The sequence below is a fragment of the Condylura cristata genome, unplaced genomic scaffold (assembly GCF_000260355.1).
Source record: "Condylura cristata isolate star-nosed mole 26May11 unplaced genomic scaffold, ConCri1.0 scaffold00029, whole genome shotgun sequence".
In the NCBI taxonomy this organism is placed as follows: domain Eukaryota; kingdom Metazoa; phylum Chordata; class Mammalia; order Eulipotyphla; family Talpidae; genus Condylura; species Condylura cristata.
The window spans coordinates 10067513-10082739 of record NW_004567130.1 but is presented as its reverse complement, the minus strand read 5'-3'; the positions used below and the strand labels follow the sequence as shown (position 1 = coordinate 10082739).

The 15227-nt window shown below is 43.8% G+C and overlaps 1 protein-coding gene across 2 annotated transcripts in view; it reads right to left on the bottom strand.

Moving 5' to 3' along the window:
• Positions 1–15227, bottom strand: part of LIMK2 (LIM domain kinase 2) — a 55962-nt gene that overhangs the window by 27428 nt on the left and 13307 nt on the right. The window contains exon 1 of one of the 2 annotated variants that reach the window (XM_012731135.1): positions 14681–14718. The exons of the other annotated variant lie outside the window; for it this stretch is intronic. Coding sequence (XP_012586589.1) covers positions 14681–14703 — 23 coding nt within the window. The 5' untranslated portion in view covers positions 14704–14718. Of the gene's footprint in view, positions 1–14680; positions 14719–15227 lie in introns of those variants that run through there. 2 annotated transcript variants of the gene reach the window in all.

Below are 15227 nucleotides of genomic sequence, written 5' to 3'. Positions count from 1 at the left end.
TTAAACAGACCTGCGTGACTCCAGGGCCAGAGCCCCGAAGCTTCATTCTGCCTCTTCAAGGGGAAATATTTCCTTTCACAGGAGGCACACAGGCAGCGAAGCCCCGGTCACCTGTCCCCAGCCAGCCATCAATTAGTCAGTCAGTCTGTCTGTCCGTCATTCCCTCCCTCCCCAGAATGCCATCCATAGCCTCAGTGGGTAGAAATGCTCCTAAGTCCATTGGTGGTAAAAAGGTTTTAAAAGCTGAAAAATGGGGCATGATGAATGACAAGGCCCAGGGTGCCCATGTGGATGATGGACCCACATATCTGGAATGGGTATATGCCAGAAGAGCCCCAGTTGTGAAGATGACCAAACCAGACCTCACAGTTGGGAAATCGCTTATCTTCTTGCCTGCAGGACTGCAACAGGAAAGCAAAGACTATTAGAGAAGAGTGAGGCATGACCAGGCCTCACTGCTGGACGTGGGGAGTGACACCAGCTCTCTTATCCCAGACACACACACTCGTCTCCTCTATTGTAAGTCTGCAGCTGATGTTCTCACTGCAAGCCACTGACAGGAACCATGGCAAAGGTGATGACTGAATTTCAAGGGATCCTTTTTGTGATCTACTGACTGGGCACCCGAATAATGAATGGATAAAAGAAATAAGGTTTGTACCTTGTTCTAAGCTAGCATCTATTGAACACTTAATGTGTTCCAGGCCTTGGGTTAAGTGTTCTTTATCAGAAATCTATCACATATAGGGTAGATGTTATCACCCCTACTTAACATACAAGGAAACTGAAGCTCTGAAGAGTATGGCTCTTGCCAGAGAAAAAACAGCTAGTAAGTGATAGAGCTTGGTTTCCAACCTGGCAGAGTTTGAACAGCAGCTGTAATGTAACTCTGTAAATGGTCAGAGAACAAATAGTTTAGGCTCTGCAGGTCTATGTAAAGAAATGGTCACAGGCCCTCCCAGGTGGTGCAACGGGTTAAGTACAGCACTATGAAGCTATCCTAAGCCACTGCATCGTGAGTTCGATCCCCTGCCAGGGAGGTGGCCCACATGGTGTGGCAGACCTCTCCTGTCCCACCTGCGGCTCCCCTCTGCAGTGTTTCAGTAGATCTGCCTGTCCCTGGTGAATTCTCTTATGACCCCATACCTCTGGCCTGTGCCCCACTTCTTGTAGGCATAAATAAATCTTAAAAAAAAAAAAAAAACTGTCATAGCTACTCCAACTCTGTTACAGCAACACAAGTGTTCATGTATAAAACATAAATAGATGTGGTTGTATTTTTTTTTAAGATTTATTTATTCATGCATACAAGAACTGGGGTACAGGCCAGAGGTACAGGGGGATGAGAGGATTCACCAGAGACAGAGTGGGGAGCAGAGCAGGCCGACTGACTGAAACACACTGCTGAGGGGGCAGTGGGCAAGACAGGAGAGGTCTGCTCTGCTGCAGCGGCTGCAGCCAGCTTCATAGAGCTGTGCTTTAACCAGCTGCACCACCAGGGAGGGCTGGCCCCTGTTTTAGAGCACTCAACCACTCTGGTTACTACTTCTAATAGTGAAGACCAGCTTTTGGCATTCTGCAGCACTTACCCTCATATGGTGCCACAAAGACAGGACACGCTAGTCCAAGAGGCAGTCCTGGGGGAAACGAGCACTAGATGGGTGCTCACCCTGTGCCAAACTCTGCTCTCAGCCCTTACAAGTATAAATAAAGTTTAACCCACACTCACTGATGGTGCTGCAAAACTCCCCCTTCCAAAGAGAAAGGAACCAAGGCAGCGAGGTTAAATTACTCGACTAACCTCACCCAGCTGTATAAGAGAGAGGTGAAACCAAGACTGGGACTCAGGCTGTCCATACTGAGCTTTACCATTGCTATGCTGGAGCCAGCCTGGGTCCAGAGCCAGACTGTCTGGGTTTGAATGTGACAATGCACGGCACGTAAGCCCTTGGCACAGAGTCTGGAACACATTAAGGGCTGATAAATGTTAGCTGCTAATATCATTAAGACTATTGTTACTACCACTAATATGCGGCCTTCAGCAAGTCACTGCCGCTGTCTGGGCCTTGGCTAGGTCTCTAAATAGCTTCCAGCTTCAACAGCTTTATGCTCTATGGGGCTGCAGTTTTCTTGGCGTCTCCAGTTGGATTTAAATCTTTTGAGCTGACCCTGAGAGGATCAGGATCCCAGACCGGGGGGGAGGAGGGGGGCACACATGAGTCAGAGAAAATGGGGCATGGTGGAAGGGAAGAATAATGCACAAGATACCAAAAGAGCTACTCAGCTGCAGAGCTAGGAGCTCTCTTTCTCCCATCCACAGAGCCAGCTATTTCTCATCAAAAATCTATTATGTTCCCTGTAATTCGATCAGGCAAGAAGAGGGTATCAAATTAAGTCTGGAACTAGCAAATTATCTTCTAATTGTACCCTCTGATGAACAGAATGTAGATGGAAGAAAGCATAAGACACAAAGAGACCAGGGCCAGGGAGCCCATAAGCGTAACTCCTCCTGACACTTCTCACATCTCTGCTGTTCCAGCGGTGTGGCGGGCCAGTGAGTCGGTGTCTAGGAATGCGAGCAGGACGCTGCAGGCTTTCTCCACTCCCCAACTCCCTTTACAAAGGACACAGTAGGTGGCTGTGCCCCTAAGTAGTATGAGGACTTAGTGCCATGCAAACTGCCTCACCCTAGGAGAAGGGCAGCTGTCTCCCCAGGCCCTGAACTGTAGTGAAAGCCCCTCGTAGGTGGAGTCCATTTGATCCCTATAAATCCAGACTTCAGGAGGAGTCAACGAAGGACTGATCACCACATGTGATAAGCTGCTGGCTGCTCAGTGTTATGGCTCCTTAGAGCCAAATTCTAAGGATTCAAACCACCCAACAACAGGAGGTGAAAGGACACGCTGGAGGATCTATTTCCCCTTCTGGCTTGGGCAGTGGAAGGTACTCTAAGTCGTAGAGCAGTTGGCAGAGGATTCAGCAGTTAATATTGCCAGAGGCTAACAGCAGGGATCCTTGGACTGACAGTTAAGGACAGGATAAAATGGCAGGAGAGGTGCTAATCTTCTACATATTTCACAAATTGGAAACCTGGCGGGGAGCCAAGCAAACCAACTCCTCGAAACCAGCTCAGACACTGGGCTTCAAGACGTCTGTGAGAATAACAGCTATCAAAGTCTGCAGCCTGGAGTGAACACTGAGAGGAGGGGGAAGGAACCACTCCCACCTCTTGTTAGCAGGGTCTTGTCAGAGATTCAGAAGCCCATGACCTGTGTTCACCTAGTGCCCCCTACTGGCAGGGAGGACTCCAGCCAGGGAAGGGAACTCCAGGGGAATGGGGCTTCAAGGGTAAGCACTGCCACCCCCATCTACCTCTGCTCCTCCTTTTCTCACTTAACTATCCACATTACAGCGGCAGTCATCTTTCTAAATGAAGGTCCCAGCAATTCCAATGCTAGAAATTTTTCCTGCAGAAATTCTCCTACAAATGTGTCAAGACGTATATTCAGCTCTGTTTAACACTAGATTAAGCACAAGTCATGTGTCTGTCTGTGTCTGTGTGTGAATGCATGTGACTAAATACATTAACACATCCATACAGCAGAATACAACAGCTATTAGAAACAAAGAAGTAAATCCTAGGTGCAAAAACAGAAATCAGAAATCCTAAGTACTAAATGAGAAACCTTCCCAGTGTGTATAATCCCATTGTGTAAAGAAGTCTAAGCACATAATCCTTAAAGAAAATCTAATCAGTTATCTTCTCTTTTACAGTAGCGAGACAAGAAACAGGGATGAAGTAACATTCTTCTTTTTTACCATTGTGATTTCTTCATATTTTTCTCTTACTCTTAAGTGCTGCTGTTTAAAATAATGGACCTCATAAAAAGAAGCCCATAATTCAGAGCAAATACCTCCTCACACATTTCCCCTCATACTATAGTCCAAAGGCAAAGTCTGCAAGGACACACTGGTCTCAGGACTCCTGGAGCTGTTGTCTTCCCACCAAGCCACTGCTCTGGACACCTCCTGCTCTCCCCCACTTCCTGATCAGGTCACATAAAGCTCTCGCCAGCAATCCCCTAGGCCTTTGCTCTCTTAGCTTCTGCAGGTTCCTATGTTTCTATTTGGTGGCTGTCTCTTCCACCTTTTCCAGGTCCAACTCCAAAAGAGTACTCCATTTCCTCTGGAAAGGGGTCCCTTGACGTGCTTCCAAGAATATGCAGAAATTGTAATGGGACTGGGCAGGGAGGGCCCTGAGCACCTATCTTTCCACTGCCCAGATAAAACTATATAAGTCTCACACGAGGCTCACACCTCTGTCTACAGATAACTACTATATAAATATGATTCCGAACCCCCATTAAAAGCAACTACAATACTAGAATGAAGATGGTAACTAATGTTTATAAGGCATCTTCAGTTTAAAAAGGGTTTTATGATCAATATTTAGTTTGGACCCTGCAACAAAGTCACGAGAAACATAGGCAGAACAAGGGAAACCAAAGAAGCTAGGTAGTTTATGCAAGGTTACTAGTGGAAAGTGTATCACTGAGGTTAAAAGTTGGGTTTACTGACATCAAATCCCAAGCCCTTCCCTTAAATAAACCCTAACAAGGCCTTCAGGAAAACTGCCTTTATAATATAGGGCCCTAAATGGCTGGGTATGTTGAACTCCTACATCTGATTTTTTTCTAGATTTCCTGCCAACATTATTATTGTCAGGATAGCATGAAAGAGTTTATCAAATATCTAAGCAAAATAAAGAGAGGATCAGGGACCTCCTTAGTGGCACAAGGGGTCAAAGTCCAGTACTATGAGGCTGTCCGCAGCCACAGCAGCATGAGTTCAATCCCCAGCCAGGTAAGTGGCCCACATGGCACAGCAGACCTCTCCTGTCTCGCCTACTGTTCCCCTTAGCAGTATATTTCAGTTAATCTACCTGTTGTGCTCCCCACTCTGTCTCTGGTGAATTTTCTCACTCACCACCCTCCCCCGCCCCCTCCCATCTCTGGCCTGTATCTCAGTTCTTGTTTGCATAAATAAACAAACAAATACATTTTTTTTTTTTAAAGAGAGGATCAAATGACTGGTAATCCAGTGAAAACATGAAATCATTGGTGATGGGAAACCCACGGGAATTACAATTGAGATGGAAAAAAAAATGTACAAAATGATGTAAAAATAAACTATTATAATATATATAAAAAGAAAGCAATAGATAATGGTCACCTAAAAAAGAGAAAACATGAAATCAAGTCTTAATTACTCACAACTAATTTACAACTGTTGAATCCTAGTGATCAGCTCCTTTTCTAAATGCCTAGAAAAGCACCTAATCCAGGGCCTCCCTAGTGGTGCAAGGGGTTAAGTCACAGCACTATGAAGCTGTCTGCAATGACAAGTTCCATCCCTAGTCAGGGAGGTGGCCCATGTGGCGTGGCAGACCTCTCCTGACCCGCCCACTGCTCCCCTCAGCGTGTGCATCGTTGATCTGCCTGTTCTGTGCCCCTCTTTATCTCTGGTCAGTCCTCTCACTCTTGAGCCTCTGGCCTACAACCCAGCCCTTGTTTGTATTTATGTATGTATAAATAAATAAAATAGATCTTAAAAAAGAGGAAAACCATCTAGTCCATCATCTGCCCAGAATTTTGTGCAAGAGTCAAATCAATAGGATTACTTCTAGCTCTCTTTTTCTATCTTTTTGAAAACTAAGTGTTCTTTAGTTAGCCATGTCTACTTTTATTTTACTAAAATAAACCAGATTCCCAGCATCTGGTATATAATAGGCACGGGTGGCTTCTATGGCTTCTCAAAAGTTATTAATAGTGGTCCTGTTACTGTACCAATATGTTTTCTTCTCTTCAATATACTGAGAAATAGCAATCTGAAAAACAAAGCATTTCATGTAACTGGGTACCAGCAGACATCTTGGGCTTGCTCATTATTCCTGCCTAGTTTCAAGTTACTGAACTATAGTGGGATTGGACTAAATCTCTAAGATTCTACCCAGATGTCCGTGATAACTGATAAAGATGGATGCCAAGAACTGTCTTTTGCTGGTGTTTGTTAACCTTCCCGAGTCCCAGAAGTCACGGACACTGAGCTGTCACCCTGGGAAATACTGAGTGCTCACCAGAAGCCACATGCTGAGAGGGAGGGACTTGGCTAAATATACTTTCATTTTAATTCTCCTAACAGTGAGGCTGGAGTTGTTAGCTGCTTTTTACATATGAGGAACTGAGTTTCACAGAGAAGGCTGCTGTTTGTGGTCACATGTCTTATAACTGGCAGGGCTGGAACTTAAACCCAGGCCTTTCGATTCTACACCCAAGACACTAAAGTTGTCTCCAATAACTATTTTACACTTGCTAGTTTATTTACAAAGGAACTTCTGAAAGTGAGAAAGAAAGAGCAGCAGCAGCAGCAGATTCCCCTGGGCAGTTTACTGAGAATGAAGATACCTGGTACTACCATTCACTGGCCTAAGTGGTAAGAAGAGTTGAGATGAGGTCTAAGACTGCAAGAATCTCAGTGTTTCTGAAACATTGATTGAAACCATTGTTTTACTCTTTCTTATGTGTTCTGCCACTAGATCTCATTTCATTCTACTCTTACGCTAATCCTGAGAGGCAGACAGGATCCATCACTGTTATCCTCCCATCACAAATGAGGAACTGATTTCCAGCCAAGGTTTTCGTTTTCTTATTCTGCACAGTTTAATAAATAAATAAATGTTAGTGGTTGACATTTTGTAAAGCCGTGGCTCACTGGAGACTTTCACCTTCACGGTGTGGTTCTGGTTCTTAGTCATCTGTAACCCCACAATTTTCACTCTCTTTCCCAGTGATAGTGGTGCCTAAGGCTTGGTAGAGAAAGGAGACTTCAGATTATAGGGCCATCTCATGAAAAGGCCAACTATGGAACAGAAAAAAAAAAAAAAAGCACAAGGCCTGATATAGTTAAATTCAGAAACAGCTGATGGGACTGCAAAAGTCAGTGCTGTTACTGAGGGCAGAGAGGAGTACCCTCTCATATTACTAGGATTGTTTCAGGACAGCCTTAGGAAGGCAAGACCAGAAGATGGCTAACAGGAAAAAAAGTACCCCAATTCACATCTGGCTTGAGGTATTTGGAGGTTTTATTTTCCTGGTAATGGTGAAAAGTGTGGAAAGACAATTTGTTAGCAGCCCTTGCCCTTCTCCAGGACTACCCTGGGAAGGAGGGAATACAGCTCTTGGGAGAAAAATACAGAGCAAATAAGCATGTTGGGCTGCCAGTACAGAAGACATGCCCTAACTTTGATGGTTTTAGACTTGGAATGACATTCACAGAGGTCCTATTCCATGCCCCAGCTTCAAAAGAAAAGCTCTTGCCCAGGAAAATACCGTAGAACAAAGAAAAGAAATGGGATAATGCATATTGGAGGGTGCGACTCATGTGTGCAAAGAGAAAGGCGGTCATTCCGTGAAAAACAATGTTGAGTACCAGCTGCATTAGGTGCTCTCAGCTAACCAGGCTCTGGGCTACAAAGGCAAACGAGGTATGGCTCCTGACTTCGGGGATTCTGTACTCTATCACTGACGTAGGTGTGTAAACAAATACTGACAGGGTTATAACTGAGGTATGAAGAAAATAACAAAGAAGGAAAAAAGTCCTCTCTGATAGATAGGGAGGGGTGAGGGTGAATTTAAGGAGGCCCTTCCAGAGAGGACGGGATGGATTGGCTGAATCTAACAGGCTGATTGCCAAGCAGACAAGATGCATTCCAGCCCGAAGGAACAACATGTCCAAACGCACTGAGGCATAACAGAATATGACCCGTAAGTTGTAGTATGGAGCACATGTGAGGGGTGATCAGAGAAAAGTTTGGGATGGCAAAAGAAGATAGGGACAGATAACCAACAGCCAGATGAGTCAGGTAAAAGAGTCGTCCAAAGGTAGTTAACAGATGTTATGTTATGTGAGAGGTTCCTGACGAAATGAACATAAAGCCTAAAACACCAAAGAGGACTCTGGACTTTACTTGACATAGATCTACCTAATGGGCACTTTATATATAGAGAGCTGGCTGCATAAATGTTCACACGAAGTCTGCTGGCCAACTAGTAATTACTAACAGCAGACTATGCCTTTGTCTTTAGGCCACATCTCCAAGTTAGTCATCTGAATAGCTGATAAGCTCATAAGAATGGGGCTGCAACCCCTTGTAGTTAATCATCCACTGTTGCTCTGTATTAATATTAGAAAGTTCAATATTCAATATTCAGTGTCAAATGCTGTGTTCATATAGATGTTCTTGCTGTCCCACGAAAAAACACTTTGGACATCTCAATAAACCTCTAGAAGAATATGGCCTAGTAGAAAAGACCTGAAAACTTGAGGTGCATATCAACTTGAGGCAAGTCATTAAACAATGCTGTACTCCTCAGTTTCTTCCCCTGAAAATGAAGGAATTAAGTGAGCAAAAAGTTCCAATCAGTAGATCAATGCTGACGGGAGCAATGAGAAAGGAGTTATGGTCAGAGGAAGGCTGGCTGGTAGATCTTTGGGAGAACTCTCCAAAGCTGGCATTGCTTTGGTGAATGAATCTAATCCAGGCCTTGTTTTTTGTCCTTTTAGGTTCAGAAACTAGACTTCATAGTACCCAGAGAGGAGCAGACCTTCTATAATGGTTCTATCTTAACCATTATCAACCCATAATTGACACCTGAAATCAGAATGCCCACATCCAGGCACTACCTTCAAGTCCTGCTTGTTATCAAGAGCCCTAGGAAATTGAATTAGGCATCAGAATACAGTTTTTAAGCATAGACTTAAAATAAAGGGAAGTGAGCAGCCCTGCAGAAATTTTATTCTGTCAGTGGAGAGCCAGCTAAAACAGTCTTGCCCACCACAAGGAACCCCTGTAGCAACCAAATTCAGAGGCAGTATTTTTGTCTGGACAAACTACTAGCTTTACTTCATTGACTTTTCACTTTCTGTTTCACCCCTGGTGACATTATATATATTTTTAGAACTAATTTCAAAGGAAAAGAAAAATTACTTTCTTAGATATGTACCTATCACCAATTCACATATTATTCAGCCCTGGGAGACATTTGCCTCCTTAACATCTCATTACAAATGGCCAACAATTGTGAGCATGCACGTGGGAGGCCCTGTTCCTGGACACAGTGGAACTGTTCCCTCCACACATTCCTCCCTGTGCTGTGCATGACTTCACTTGCTTATCCCTCACAATAACATAAGGGGGAGGCAGCTAGTAACTCCATTGCACAGGCACAGAAATGAGGCACAGAAAAGGTAAGTAAGTTGTCTAACAATCAGCATTACCAGGATTTGAACTCAAAAATCTGGTACTAGAGTCTCTGTTCTTAATTATTATATCACTCTCTTTACCTGTAGATCTAGTTAGTTTAAACTCATAGAGAACACACCTCAGTATTTAGTTTTGGGAATCACCAACCTGTCCACCTCTTTCCACCTCCATAAGTAAAATGTGAACACTGCAATTTCCCCCCACTCTATATTTAATGGGCATCCTTAGTTAATGTCACTGTCCTTCAAAGATTTCTAAAGTTAAAAAATAAATACACTTATGATTCAAATTTAGATTTTTCAGAATTTGGAGCAATTCTTAATTTGTTTGGGCTAGGTTAGGTGAACTCATTCTTCCTTCTATGGTTCCTCTCTCTAGGGCTTGCTCGCACCTGGATGGTACCTACAGAGATGCTCACTTGAACACTCCTTGCTGGGTGAGAGGACTCCTGGGTTAGCCTCTCCAACTCCTCTGGGGGTAAGAGACAAAGCTTTAATTTCTCATCTCAACACCTGCAGGCTGTGTTCCAAAAGAACCCAGTGTCCAAACCAATTTCTCAATGCCCTTTCCGTAACGGCAGCCCTGGTGGCTGCGAAGGCCTCACATCGTACCTCTTGGGAACCTCAGACAATGCATTCAACAAACATCCCTTCCAAGGAAATGATGTGCTCAGTGGTGACACTACGAGGGGCTTGACCATGTAATGCTGAGTCACACAGAGGCTTCAGGATACCATTAAGGAGTTGATCACATGAATGAATGTAAAGTAAAACCACAAAAGAGTTTTAAAGGTTTATAAAAGCATAAAACAGGGGCCATGACCTATTTATAACTATTTCTCTGAGTTATCAGATAAAGGGCGAGCAAGAGTTAATTAGGCCAAAAGAGGGAGGAAAAGGGAGCATTCAGACAGAGGGAACAAAGGGAAGAGAATGCACTTCAGATCTTGGGAAGAGGAACAGTGAGTCTAAAGTAGAGAGCCTGAGGCTGTGAGAAGATGCCAGACCATGGGAGGGTTCTACAGGCAATATTAAGGACTTTGGTTTTTACCTAAAACCCTGGGAAGTCATGGAAGTGTCACAGGACAGAGAAATGACAGAGTGTGTGGTCAGATTTGTTCACTCACACTGTCTATCTACTCTATGAAGAATAGGTTAAAGGGTACAGAGTGATTGTCAAGACTGGAGGCTACTGTAGGCATCCAAATGAAAGATGACATAGCCTAAAATAGGGTGACAGTGGGAGAAATGAAAAGAGCAGACATGTCCAAATGTAATCTGGATATGATACTGACAGGCTTGAGCATGAAGGCTGAGAAACGAGATATCAAAGAAGACTCTCAGGGTGTAGATGGTGGTACTATTCAATGAGACAGGCTATGAAGGAAGATAAGTCAGTTTGGAAGGGAAGACGAAGACATTTAAATGGACATGTGACACTGACAGCAGGATAGATGGACACAGAGCTCAGTGGCCTGGACTAGAGACGTTGATTTCAAGGTCATCAGGATGTGTACAGCTGAGATTCCTAAAGAGAAAACAAGAGTGTGCACCTAGAAGATTGGCAATATTTTTGTGCTAGGGAGAGGAGAAGAAGCAAACTGGGAAGTGGGGAAAAAACCAGGAGAGCGTGGAATGTTAAGGAAGCCAAAGGGAGAGAATGTTTTAAGAGTGACAAAGACACTTAATAGACACTAACATCCATTAAGTCCTAACTATGGCCAGGCACTGTATTAAGGATTTTGAATGCATGATCAATTTAATCTGTACCCCAACTTTTTGAGGCAGTGGCCTCTAGTATACATGATGAAACCATGGCAAAGAAAAGTTAAGCAGCTGACTTACTGTCAGGTGGCTTGTAAAGAAGCTGGGTCTCCCTGTTGGTGCAAGGGGTTAAGTCTCAGCACTACGAAGCTATCAGCAGCGACTGTAGCATGAGTTTAATCCCCAGCCAGGGAGCTGACCCACATGGCACAGCAAACCTCTGCTGTCTCACTTGCTGCTCTCCTCAGAAGTGCATTTTAGTAGATCTGCCTATTCTGTTCCCCACTCTCTGGTGAATCCTCTCACTCCCTGCACCTCTGGCCTATACCCGAGCTCTTGCATGCATCAATAAATAAACCTAAAAATCAAAAAAAGCTGGGGCAAAACGCAAGCAGCCTGACTACAAACTCTGATTTGCTTTTCTCTACTATCTCTAGTGCAATTTAGGAGGTCAGGTAAGATGAAGAATGAAGAGTGGCCAGATGACAGACCAATGTCCTCCAGTGGAATACTGTAAGGGGACATTGTGTCAGGGCAAAGACAGAATGAAGCAGATGATAATCCACTGTTAAGAATGCTCCATTTTTTCATTTGTTTGGAAGAGCCAATTAGACCAACAGGCTACTTACTATGTTAATTCTAGATTCCCAACAATGCCTAATTAGGTGGCTTTACTATAGTGGATGGTGCTCAAAATTACATGTGAATGACTAATATAAGAAGACAATGTTGTCATGTGCTGCTGTTAACCTTTACTTTATACAGTTCTAATGCTTTCAGATCCATTGAGCCCTTGATTCTCACAACTCCTCCATGAGGTGCATTAGTTTTTTCTTTTAAAATAATTTTGGTTTGCTCACTTTCATTTATTTATTTTTTGCATAGAACTGGAATGTAGGCCAGAGGTGCAGGGGATGAGAGGACATAGAAAAGTGGGGAGCAGAATCGGTGGATCTACTACTGAAATACATTGTTAAGGGGAGCAGTGGGTGAGACAGGAGAGGTCTGCTGCACCATATGGGTCACCTCCTTAGCAAGGAATTGAACTCAAACCATAGCAGTGATAGTGCTGAAACTTTACCCTGAGGCCATCAGGTGGCCAAAGTGTATTACTTTTATCACATGTTACTGATGAGAAACTGAGGCTCACAGTTGCTAAGGAACTTGCCCACGGTTACACAATCTGGCTCAGCTAAGACTCAAGGTCTACTGACTCCAAATTTACTTTTTTTCCTGGTAATCTCAGAGGAAAAAGAACACTCTTGGGAGTCAAGGAGACCTTGTTTCAAATGTCAAGGTCTGTGTCACCTGGGCAGGTCACTCCACCTCTCTAGATCTTCCTGTTTTAGTATAAACAGAATTGCACAGTTATCATGAGGGGTGAATTAGATAATCTAAGTGAAATAAAGTTTAATAAACATCAGCTGTCCATTCCCGACCTCACCTCTCCTTCTCTCAGTCTCTATGCCAGACAGTAGCTGTGGCATTTCTATGGAGTCTGAGTTCTCACTCTCCATAGGACAGAGGCATGCTGCTGTTAAGTACTAGGAGTCCCACTCTATGTCTTCATGCTGAAGTCACTTATTGGGGCAGAAGACGACCAAGGTGTCCCATCCTTCCTCTGTTCTGTCAGGCAGGCTGCAGCCACCTGTCCAACAGCCAATCTCAATAACCTGCTTCCCTGGAGATAAACCAGACAAGTGAGTAAACCAGAATCAAAGACTTGGCCCAATAAATGCAGCAGCAACATCATCAGTCCAACAGTAGATGGCAGGGTTGCTCTACTGACTCCCACACAGGAGCCATTTAATAGCACTCTGGCACTAAGAGTTCTCCAAGCTTCTGAACCAATACCCTTCAATGTTATCTGATACCAGTATGTGGCAGTCAGTTCTTACTTTCAACAGGAACGGGAACTAAGCTTCAGTGACGCTAAAGGACATGACCATATTCAGAAATGCAATGAGACTACTCTTATAAGCAAGGAATCAGAATGCTTGGGTTCAAAGCCTGGCGATGCTACTTAACTAATTCTGTAACTTTGAGAAAGTAACTTCCATTTCTCTACTTGAAAATAAGTAAAAAAAAATTTTAAAAATAACAAAACATTTATTGGGCTGTTGTAAGTATTAAACAGGGTTTACCCTGTGAAATAAGACATTAAGATAATGTCTGGTACAGAGCAGGCACTCAGTAAACAGTACCTATTTTGTAATTACGATTCCACCTTGCCTGTTTAGATGTAGGTGAGGGAGAGAAAATGAGCATGGCTTTCAGCATCATCTCAGAAAATACTCTGTCATTAGTCAGCTTATTACACCATAGTCTCTGGTTGCTACGTGTGTGTTTCTTCATCGTTCTTTCCTGGAGTCACAAATTTAGCGGAAATAGTTTGCTGCCTGATGAAATAACAACAGTTTTCTATCTGCATTATCCCTTTCCCAGAGCATAGGAATTGGAAATCACTTCTCAAAAGACAAAGTTCACATAATCTGTGTTCATGATCCTGAGAAAGGAGGCCCTGGACAGTTCCCAGGAGTTTTAAGAATGGTGGGTTTCCCCTCTGATAAAGCTGTTAAGAATCAGGTCAAGCAACAGAATCCCAGCTAGGAGCCATAAAGGCTGTTTTTCCCTTCTCCCATGACCCCAACCTTGTTGGCCAATCACCTCTGATGAGGTGAAGAGACAATTTCAGAAAACTTGTAAAGGTTCTCTGGTTTGTCATCATGCTAAGATGCCATGTCACCACGAACCTCAGCAGTGAACAGCTTGCACTATCGCCATTTTCATGACCTCTCCTAGAGAGAGGAAGCTAGTTCCAGAAAGCTGCAAAGAGAACGGTCCCATGTTTAGAACCAATAGCACTTCTCAAGAAAAGGGAAGGTAGGGTACTCATCAGAGCCTGTTACGAATTTGAGAAGAGGAAACAGGAGGGCTGGTCAGCCCAGAGATCAGACAGATCCTAGCCAGAAGTCAAACTACGCCAGCACAATTATACATACACCAGGCAATTTCCAGGAGATCTGTCAACTGACCTCTACTATACAGACCCAGGTTCAGTCTTAAATGGCTTCCTATTGTACCAGGCACCTGAGAATCTGGCAGAAGGCCCAGCGGCAGGGTTATGGATGTGGCTGTGGACAGGGGGATGGGGTGTTGTAAGGAGAAGGTGAGGGGAGGAGTTTGGGCCAAACCCCAGCAATTTCTCCATTCAATATCCTACCCCACCCTGTGACTAGGAAAACAAAGGTGTGGGGGAAGGGGAGAATAAAAGTCATTTCCTTTATTTATCCCAACTGCTGCCTGGTTGGGTAAGAAAGAGGCTGGAAAGGAGCAGTGAAGACTAAATTTGTTTGGATAATATGGAAGGAGTTTCCTGCTTCCAGCAGGCCTGCAACCAGACATTCTGAATCTATCAGAGAATTGCAGAAAAACTAAGGTGGAAGAGACCTTAAAAGGCCATTCAGACTATTGTCTCATGTTCCTCATGACCTCTGGGGTCAAATACAGACTTTCCCAGTCTTGTGAATCATCCTCCAATTTGGAAAAAAGTCAAATGGGCTCTATAGCAGCCAGCCTCCCCAGGGCAAATTACCAGGTTCTAGACGAGGGTTCCATGTTGTCCAATTTGAAGGCAGGACAGGAGTCAGTAGATGTGCTCTTTCAATAAAGCTGGATTAGAGAGAGATTGTCCTCAAGGTGAAGCTTGCAACTAGGAAGTCAAACCTAGACATTCCAATTCCCCCAGAGGTACAATCGTTGTTTTAATTGTGCCAGGATAGTTCAAAGTTAACTTTAATTCCTCAGGTTCCACGTTGTATGACCAATGAGTGCATAAGAGAAACAATTGCCTGCATATAGACATACACATTATAAAGTGAGTGCTGCTGACTATTAAGGATTTTCCATTTGTCAGGTGCTATACAAGGCACTTTATAAAGGCCATCACGTTTACTCCTCCCAAACAACTTTGTGGGAAGTCACCTAGGCCAGTCAATAAATTATAGTCAGGATTTGAAACCAGTTTCATTCCATAGCCTGTACTCTTAGCAACTAATATGCCTTACTCCTATATAAATGTGTTTTTGTGCTTCACTCTGTCTGTCTGTCTCTATCTCTCTCTCTCTCTCTCTCTCTCTCTC